Below are 10112 nucleotides of genomic sequence, written 5' to 3'. Positions count from 1 at the left end.
GTACTGCGCAGACGCCGAGCGACAGTCAAACAAAACGGGCAACTTCAAACAGGACTACACCTTGCGGTTGACCCACACCATCTAGAGGCCGCCCTATAGCCCTACCTGGCACAGGAGAGGCTGGCTTTCTGAAAATCGTCCAGCAGTTGATGCTGGACTCCTATTGCCCCCACTTTTCGCGATCACACCCAGCCACACAGCACCCACGCGACCACGGGAAACACGCCGCCAGCGATGTCAACAACCGCTCACAATAACCTTGGCGCGGATAGCAAATGCGCCAGGGCCTTAGCTACGGTTTTACTCATATGTAATCTTCGGGGACAGATAGTTATTTCGTGTTCTCTTCGCAGAGAACACAGACACGAAGGTCTTATTGCTAAATTGCGAGAAAAACGGATATTTCAATGTCAAAAGCGTGATTTGACCGGATGAATCGGGTAGAAGCTGGGTTTATTTAATAATGCTTGATGCTAAGGCAGTTCTTCACCGAGATTGCTCTGTCAGTGTAGGTGGTTCTTTCATGTGAGTTCAATATATCTGAATTCATACCATTTTATTCCTCTTCTGGACACCACAAACAGACTTTTTGCATGTTTTTGTTTCGTCGCAGGTAAAACAGTAGGTTGGTGTCACACATGACATTTGTTTCTGAACGCTGTTCGAAACCAGTGATTGAGTTTCGGTTTGCCTCTGTTAGGTAAAAAACAATCAAAAACATTGAAAAACCAGTCAAGCTACTGTCTTGCATGAAAAATTATATGGTTAGCACTGCAATGGACGTGAGCAATTCAAAGGTTAGGCATTACAACCATTATAAAAACAATGACAGCCACATTTGTCTTGAGTTTGCGAATTTGTAATGTTTCGTTTTCGACGCAGACGTTACGACGTGCGGCTTGTTTCGATTTCGCGTGCGGTTATTTCGTGATCTAGGGCGTTCGCAAGGGCGCTCGTGATCATTGCGGGGAGAAGACTTGAGAATTGAGCGTGAACTAAACACTAAGAAATGCGCCTGTAGATTATGTATTTGTTGAAGTGGTTGGCGGTGTCTTTCTGACTGATTGCTTAGGAGAGCGGGTAAGTATCGTGGATATGTTATGAGATGTCAGGGATGGTTGTCCTTTTCTGTGCATTTTCCGTAGGTTCCGTAAAGTTTTGGGCATTTCGGAGTCTTACATTGTTACTTCATCTCGGTTGGTAATCCGCTAACACCTTTTATAATACTTTCTTTTGTTTATTGTGTGCGGCTTACAGATAATATCACAGTTTTGGGTGGGTCTTGGGACCATTATTATGGCAATCATATATTGTTGTTGTCTCATGTATGAAGTTTGATTTGTTTCAGCTGACTTTTTTTCTGCATGAGACTGATGCTCTGGTGCCAACATAAAACACAGCACATCATTCACAAACACTGTCCCTCCCTTTGGACATTCAAATGCGGAGGGGATTGTGCATGTATGTAGTGAGTTCAGGTGGGTGTGAATTGGCCCCTGAAGCTGATCCTAATCCATAGAATGGACCACAAGTGATAATCATATGTCTATGATGTTTTTTTATCAATGGAATTCCATAGAGAGAGAAAACACAAGAAATCATCAGATGATTTGTGCTGTGATATCAAAATATTGTATGCTATATATTGCTGTTATTTATTAATGGAGTGTTATAGAGACTCAAAGCACACAATAAATCATCAGATCACTCAAGTGGTGACTACAAAATATAAAAAGTGGAAGGATATTGGAAGTGCAATATTGAGCTCATCTCTTGGTTGAAATTCATGTTACTCCATTAAGGTAATAGCATGTAACAGCATTTTTAGTCTTGTTTAATGGCTGTGTATCTGTGTCCTACATTCTGCCTGTACAGTTGTTGTACAAAATAAAATGTGTCCCTGGTGTATAATGTACTTAACTTTTCATATGTTTGCAGATATTTAAACTGAGAATAAAGCATCCCTCAATTGTTACACAAACAAGATGAACTGTTCAAGACCAATTCAGCTGTTGCTGAAGTCACAGATTGTCAGTAAGATGATGTGAGTTTAGCATTTTCTTGAATGGGAGTAGGTTTTTAGTGTATATTGGTAAAGTTGCAGCTAGAGATGTGCTTGTAAGTGGAGTTTGCTATGACCTATGATTACATGGCATACCTGGCAAGTGTGGTAGGGATTGGAACTGTACTAGCCTTTTAATTGCAGGCACTGTTTATTGACTGCTATGGTAATGATCCATTTTTCATATGTTCTGATAATTTGCCAGCTATAACCCGATTTGGGCATATTTTCAGAGAGTCTGCCAGCTATACCCAAATCAGGTGCATGTCCAGGGTTAAGCAGAGGCACACAGCACCCAGGCACTTTTGGATGAAGAAAGAGAGAGCAGTAAGTATCATGACTTTGATCAGTGGTATCTTCAAGGGTGTGCAGGAGTTCTAGAGGAGGCTTTCCATGGATGTTGTATCATTTTAAGAAAATGAGAAAACTAATAAATCAGGTCATCTGGATGTGAGTATTGTATGTAAGGCTGAGTTTATGACACCGAGTTACTATCAGTATAGTAACTCAGTTACTGATAGTAACTGTTACTTATGTTACTGATGCTGATGTGTCTGAGTTACTATCAGTAACTTATTGTGATCCAGCCAGGCTGATATCATGTGTGCTTGCTACCAGTGTACAGCCAGAGTCTTGGCAAGGAAGGGGCACTGGGTTGGTGAAGAACCACTGCTGCTGATCACACACACCCCACCCCCGCCCGCCACGCTCAAACATGGTTCAAAATTCTGCATGGATGTGGCTTACCTATGTTTGTCGAGTAATGGTTTTCCTTGTGGATCGTTTTGTAAAATAAGTTAAAAAGTTTCAGCTCGTGCAATTACAATTTGTATAAGCAGAAGCACCTAATCTGAAAGTTGCAGTCTCCATTGGTAGCGTGGCATTGGCTCCGGTGGCTGACGGCGGGAGGGTGCGAACGGGCGGGGGCATGCCCTCCTGGTGCGGCGTTCCAGACATCGGGAAGTAGCACCCCCGAATGTGTGACGTAATCTGTTCGCACATATGGCCGGTAGTTCAAGCCGTAAAATTTGTCTACAATTGTCAGATTGATACGCAGAACGGGTAAGCATTCAGAGCGACGTCAATTCTTCAGTAATGGCTTCCCTGTTGTTCGTGTTGCTCTAGCTTGTAATCCGTTGAACCTTCAAAATGATTTGAGTGAGGTAATGCACTGGTCTAGCATTAAACCGCGCGATTTTTTTTTTGAGAGGGCTTCGGCAATATTCTTTCTCGCCGCGCGGTTGTTCTCGCATTCCCCCGCCCGTCGCCTGGCGTTAACTGTGGTTGCTAACGCCACGCGCCGATCCCTGATTTTCCCAGTACGGGTGTCCGTTTTCCCCTCCGTCGTAGCACATCAGGCTTGTGTTACTCTGACACGAGATCGTTGGATTTTTATCCGGTTTGGATCAGTGTTCGTATAAATGAAAATGCTACGTTTATCTTTGTAATCGAATGCAGGACATCCAGGTTGGGCGATACTGGAATGTTTACGGAAGGAAAACGGGGACGCTCAAATGGCATGCACGACATTGCATAACAATTTTTACGCACAAATGGTAAAGAGAATGTTTCACGCTTGAAGACATTGAAGCAAACATCCGATGGGATGAAACCAGCTTACTTCTAACTATTGATAGACTTTTAAGTGGAAAAGGCAAGTTCATACATATAACACAACCCTATATACAACACAAGTTTCCTGTTAAGCAAATGTGTTCCCCGATGCGTCATTTTTTATTACGTCATCGTACCCAACAGAGAGCCAATTGACGGCCAATAAATCCGGATGTCGTGCTCGTGAACACCAGATATAAGCGACTCGACCACTTTTTTTTTGCTCTGATAGCTGCACAGCTGAAGGAATGGCGGAATTTCATTGGCGTTATTATAACGTCATGAATGCCAAGGCGACCTTGAAATACTCCCACAAGTACTATCCCACATTTTTGCGGCCGTAAGGCTCAGGAACCAGAGGGCTTTAGGTCTTTAAAGGGGATTGGCCATGAGCTCCATTGAAAGGTCAATATGGCTGTTTTAATTGAAAACAAATGTGGAACACGTCCTGTAAGGTACTATTGCTTCCTGTTGATGGGAACTTCATGACAACCTAGTGGGACAGAGCCGCTGGTATTATTAATCTCCTCATAGTTCAGGTAAGACGTGCTCATCCTGCCGCCTCGCTCGTAACAAAATTATACCTCCGAAGTGTTCCAACCCAAAAGAGTCGAGCCCAATTAAAGTTGGTGAAGAGATAAATGTCGTCTGCCGTGAGTAGTGTCAGAACCTGTCGAGTCAAGTTAGCCCAATTCAATACAGCGTTACCATGAGCCGTTCGAACTCATGGGCTGGCTGCCAGCACGGGTGTAGCTGCTACCATGCTTCAAGTGGGGCGCTGATTACAGCTGTGCGCCGACCCCAGCATGCGCCTCTTTGTTACTTACATCAAAATTGGATTGCCTAAAGTTGTTTGCGTTGGCTGATTTCGGCACTTTTGCGATGTCATGGACGCAATTTGATAAACGGACTGATTTCGCACATTTGCTCAGGTACTTTTTGTGACGGCTGTGCTCGGCAGTTCGGTTTGAGAAGCATCCAAAGGTCGGATCGCCCATTCAACAAGAACATTTATTGTATATAACCTCCGTTAGTCCCTGCCACGCCCGCTGCGGGCGCTGTCCTTCCGCGCGAGATCACTCCGCGGACCGTCCCTCTTACGCCCACCACCGTACTTAGCCGGTGGTCCACCTCTATCCTAACCTCTCCCGCCGCCCACCACTGTGCCCGGTGGTCCACATCTACCCTAATCCCTTACCGCCGCCCACCACCGTACCCGGGTCCACATCTTCCCTGACCCCTCCCCGCCGCCCACCACCGTACCCAGTGGTTCACATCTACCGTAACCCCTCCCCGCCGCTCACCACCGTACCCGGGTCCACATCTCCCCCCCTGACCCCTCCCCGCCGCCCACCACCGTACCTGAGGTCCACATCTCCCCTGACTCCTCCCCGCCGCCCACCACCGTACCCGGGTCCACATCTCCCCTGACCCTCCCCGCCGCCCACCACCGTACCCGGGTCCACATCTCCCCTGACCCTCCCCGCCGCCCACCACCGCCCCAGTGGTTCACATCTACCGTAACCCCTCCCCGCCGCCCACCACCGTACCCGGGTCCACATCTCCCCTGACCCCTCCCCGCCGCCCACCACCGTACCGGGTCCACATCTACCGACCCCTCCCCGCCGCCCACACCGTACCCGGGTCCACATCTCCCCTGACTCCTCCCCGCCGCCCCACCACCGTACCCAGGTCCACATCTCCCCTGACCCCTCCCCGCCGCCCCACCGTACCCGGGTCCACATCTCCCCTGACCCCTCCCCGCCGCCCACCACCGTACCCGGGTCCCATCTCCCCTGACCCCTCCCCGCCGCCCACCACCGCACCCAGTGGTCACATCTACCGTAACCCCTCCCCGCCGCCCACCACCGTACCCGGGTCCACATCTCCCCGACCCCTCCCCGCCGCCCACCACCACCGTACCGTGGTCCACATCTACCGACCCCTCCCCGCCGCCCACCACCGTACCCGGGTCCACATCTCCCCTGACCCCTCCCCGCCGCCCACCACCGCACCCAGTGATTCCATCTACCGTAACCCTCCCCGCCGTCCACCACCGTACCCGGTCCACAATCTCCCTGACCCCTCCCCGCCGCCCACCACCGTACCCGGCGGTCCACATCTACCCTGATCCCTCCCCGCCGCCCACCACCGTACCCGGGGTCCACATCTCCCCTGACTCCTCCCGCCGCCCACCACCGTACCCGGGGTCCACATCTCCCTGACTCTTCCCGTCGCCTATCACCGTACCCGTTGGTCACATTTCCTTACCCTCTCCCCGCCATCCATCTTTGCGCCGCCGCGCTGACCGCTCACCAGCACTGCGCGCCGCCCGGCAGGCCTACCCGGAGGAGCTGAGCGCCGAGAACGAGGCCTTCCTGCGCGAGGCGGTGGAGGACCGGCGCGCGTCGCCGCTGCGCCAGCCGGCGGCCGCGCCGCCGATACCCTATACGCCGGGCGTGGTGCGCACCGGCCTGATCGCGCGCAAGATCGGCGTCCAACCCATGTGGCTGAAGAACGGGAAGTACATCAACGCCACCCTGCTACACGTGAGTGGGCGCCGGTGGCGCTGCTGCGGCAGGTGGGAGCTGGGAAGGGGCGCTGTTTAAGGAAGACGGTGGGGCCAAGTGAAGCTCCAATGTGGCGATCCGTGATTTGATCGCCTGGTGCGCGTGCTCGCTCGCCCCATGCTCGTGGCTTTGCACTCAGGGCGCCAGTGCTCATTGTGGCATCACAACTAGTAGACCGTGCTCGACTCCTGTGCCCACTAAACCTCGCCCACCGGTTGTGCGTCTGCGCCCTCTGACGCCCTTCTCCCCCCCCCCCCTTTCCCCCCTCGTAGAAAGTAGGCGTCGAAATACGTAAGCTGTTGAGAGATTGTGTTTCGTGAAGGGTTCGCGGTGCTCCGTGACCATGGCATGTGTCTCATTATATCGAAGACTACGCCGCGATGTGTGTCGGCCGTGTCGCCGTGTTGCGACAGCGCGTCTCACCGTCTGACGGCGGCGCGCGCCGGCGGCTCCGCCAGGTGCGTGATAATCACGTGGTGCGCTACCTGCCGCCGGAGCTGCTGAACACGAACGAGGTGGTCCAGCGCCGCTGGAAGGGCCAGTTCCGCGACATGGCCGGCCTGGTGGTGGGCGCCGACCAGGAGGACCCGCAGAAGGTGCGCCGCCGACGCTCCGGCCCCTGGTGTTGTCACATGTGATGGATACAGGGTGCGGACACGGAGGCACGTAGGACAGCTCTCTACACTATCGAAAAAGTCGTTCTTGGAGATAAGGGCATGTGCCTGGTCACGTAGATTTGCGTTGGTAGATACATCTAATTGATGCCGGGTCCGGATACGGAGTATCTTGTGTTGTGTTGACGTTTGGGCTGAGCCGTGCGGCCGCTGACTTCCCTCTTGACACGCGCACCACTTGCAGTTCACGAAGGAGTACGCCAACCTGTTCCTGGAGGCGGGCATCATGCCGACGAGGAAGCTGACCCGCTTTGTCATCAACCCGTCGGCTGCGCTGTCGCCAGGGACCGTGCTGCGGGCCACCCACTTCAACGTCGGAGACTTCGTGGATGTGTTCGGCAAAACGTGAGTCCCTGGCCTGTTTCAATTATGGTGGACTTGCGAGGGAGATGCGAGCTTATTGGTCGAATCGGTTCCCGGCCCACCCGAGCGGGTCAGGTTTTGTTTGTTCTGTCACGTGATGTGTTTGTTTCATGTGTGTGGGCACTGCTGTTATGACAACCTTCTGAGCTGATCCTGTAGCTCTGCTCCAGTCATTAGGAAATCGCGGGGTTTTTGGCACTGCGGGTCATAGACGTTTGAGGCTTGGGCAGTCGTGCCCCACGGATCACGCCAGCTGTCCTTCGAGCATAATTGTTTGGCATACTGATCAGAGCCGCATGTGCCGTTTTAGCTTTTTTCCTGTACTGAGGGAGCATTGTGATTGGCAGAGTTTGCAGGCTGCGTCGAGTGTCTGTGACCTGGTCTTACTGCGCATTCATGTCACTGCAGTGAAAAGGCTGTTGGCGGTCTAGCTGGAGAGCTTCTCCGTTGTCGCGAGGCTAATATCGCGTCATTAAAAAACTAAGCGTGTCATATGCGGATCACAGTCAGCCGGTATGAATGGAAGGTCAGGCCGATTATCGAAGCTTGACGAACCTGTCGTGTTTCGCTGCTGCTGGCCCGAGCCGGTGGCTGAGGAGCACCTGGGCCGACCTACGCCTGTGTTGTGTCGGCGGCGAGGCGCAGGCCCGGCGGGCTCGACTGACCGTCCGTCGTCCACCTGCCGCCAGCAAGGAGCGGGGCTTCCAGGGCGTGATGAAACGGTGGGGCTTCGCCGGCCAGCCGGCCACGCACGGCGCCACCAAGACGCACCGGCGGCCGGGCGGCATCGGCAGCGGCGCCAACAAGGCGCGCGTCTGGCCCGGCCAGAAGATGCCCGGGCACATGGGCGGCCGCTACCGCAGCCTGCGCGGACTCAAGGTGGGCGGGGGGCACGGGTGGTGGTGCTTGGCAGGCTGGTATGGTCACTGCCGCAACCCGCGCGGACTCCAAATGGGCATGTGGCGCCGGCGCTGGTGCTTAGCAGGCTGGTATGGTCACTACCGCAGCCTGTGCGGACTCAAGGTGGGCAGGGGACACCAGCGCTGGTGCTTGACAGGCTGGTGTGGTCACTACCGCAGCCTGCACGGACTCAAGGTGGGCGGGGGCACCGGCGCTGATGTTTGGCAGGCTGGTGTGGTCACTACCGTAACCTGCACGGACTCAAGGTGGGCGGGGGCACCGGCGCGGGCACTTGGCAGGCTGGTGTGGTCACCACCGCAACCTGCGCGGACTCAAGGTGGGCGGGGGGCACCGGCGCGGGCACTTGGCAGGCTGGTGTGGTGCGGATGTGGCTTGCACTGGCCCCGGACGGGTGGCGAACAATGTTTGGGCACCACAGGCTTAAGCTCTGCGACGCAGAAAAAGATAAGGTGATGTGTTCGAATTTGTCAGGTCCATGGTTTGTAAATGTTTTGGATGTCTCGTACCAAAAGCAGTTATCGTTAAAAACGACCCATGACAATGGTGTAACCGGGGAATGAAGATAAGCCCGTCGTAAAGAGTTATGAGCGTGGGTTTACGAGGTGTTTCAGAGGCTGTAAATGAAAGCCGCTATACTCTCCACGCCCATGTGGCGTGATTCCCTGCTAGTGCCAGACCAGTGTCAGCGTCACACGACGACGTCTGCTGTGGCGTTAGTCGTGCCGGACGGCTTGTGTCGCCGCCACCGGCGAGCCCCGACGCTGTCAGTGGGCAGAGCGGCAGGCTGTGAGCTGCCGGTTCCTGACCGATGCGGCGGTCCGCTCTCCGTGACCTCTGTCTGCGTGCTGTCCGCGGCAGATCCTGAGGATCAACACCAAGTATGACGTGATCTATGTGAGAGGGCCGGCGGTCCCGGGAGACCACAACAGCTACGTCCTTATCTACGACACGGTCCTGCCGCTCAGGTCAGGTTACGCGCTGGCCACCGGCTGTCGAGTCAGGGCAGGTCGGCTGGGTTACAGGTTCTAGTCAGCTACTTATAAGGTCCTTTGCTGGCTGTTTCAAGAGTGAAAAGTGTCCTAGTTTCCTGTCGTTTCATGCGGTGTCCGTAAAACAATCGATGCTTTTCTTTGCCCGTCGACGCCCGCACCAGCTCTGGACACTGGCGTTATTAGCATGGTATGGCTCAGCCATGCGTGTGAAGTACATGTTTTGCACGCGCGGCCGTTGCTAGGGGAAGCGCGCTCGGCCCCATAGTATTTTCGTTATCGCAGGAAAAAGAAGGAGCCGGCGAAACTGCTGACCCCAGAAGAGGTGGCGGATCTCCCGGAGGACATCTATCATCCGGACGTGCACCAGATGGCAGACCCGTCGATAGTGTTCTAGTGCTGCGGACAGGGGGACTGTGCGCTGTCGATATGTTGCGTGCTGATAATATAATGTGCTACGGACGGTGTGTTTGAAGGCTTCTCACAGGGTTCATGTATGTGCCCGAACATTGTGAACTCGTCATACTCGTCAAAGGTTTCACAGGGCACATGTATGTGTCCGAAAATTGAAAACTTGTCGCATTCGCCATCAGATTTGTTTGCGGCGCTAACTTCAGGGCCAGCTGCTGACAACACGATATGCTGACACTGCAGGAGTGAGCGAACTGACCCATCACGTGCTACATGATAATGTACGCCGGCTGCATGCGTGGCGAGCGATTAATTTGGATGAGATTTGATATACACAAGACAGAACTTCAGCTCTTTTTTCGGGGTTATGAGTAAAACGCTTTAATGGTGAGCTAATGTCGTCTTTTAAGTCACCTTACAACACGCCACACAACCTGAACACCCCGCACGTCAGGTGATGTGTTGGTTAAACAGCGTTTAGTGGGGCGTAATGACTTTGTTTACGGTA

The 10112-nt window shown here is 53.4% G+C and overlaps 1 protein-coding gene across 1 annotated transcript; it reads left to right on the top strand.

The window, feature by feature from the left end:
* The first annotated feature begins 917 nt into the window (after positions 1-917).
* LOC119114840 (39S ribosomal protein L3, mitochondrial) lies at positions 918-9655 on the top strand. Its single transcript, XM_037238891.1, has 9 exons — positions 918-1080; positions 1939-2044; positions 2296-2389; positions 6016-6225; positions 6705-6842; positions 7105-7265; positions 7973-8162; positions 9063-9169; positions 9479-9655. Exons 2-9 carry the CDS (start codon positions 1986-1988, stop codon positions 9588-9590), a joined length of 1071 nt encoding a protein of 356 aa, XP_037094786.1. The 5' UTR covers positions 918-1080; positions 1939-1985; the 3' UTR covers positions 9591-9655.
* Positions 9656-10112: the final 457 nt, after the last annotated feature.

Source organism: Pollicipes pollicipes, unplaced genomic scaffold (genome assembly GCF_011947565.3).
Source record: "Pollicipes pollicipes isolate AB1234 unplaced genomic scaffold, Ppol_2.1 Scaffold_3087;HRSCAF=3621_pilon_pilon_pilon, whole genome shotgun sequence".
In the NCBI taxonomy this organism is placed as follows: Eukaryota; Metazoa; Arthropoda; class Thecostraca; order Pollicipedomorpha; family Pollicipedidae; genus Pollicipes; species Pollicipes pollicipes.
This window is presented reverse-complemented; position numbering and strand designations above follow the sequence as displayed.

Excerpts from the sequence above, each read along its gene's own strand:
- LOC119114840 (XM_037238891.1), top strand. The coding sequence starts at position 1,986 with ATGAACTGTTCAAGACCAATTCAGCTGTTGCTGAAGTCACAGATTGTC. Across the intron at positions 6,226-6,704 it reads TCAACGCCACCCTGCTACAC|GTGCGTGATAATCACGTGGT; the intron begins GTGAGTGGGCGC and ends CGGCTCCGCCAG. Across the intron at positions 9,170-9,478 it reads GACACGGTCCTGCCGCTCAG|GAAAAAGAAGGAGCCGGCGA; the intron begins GTCAGGTTACGC and ends TCGTTATCGCAG.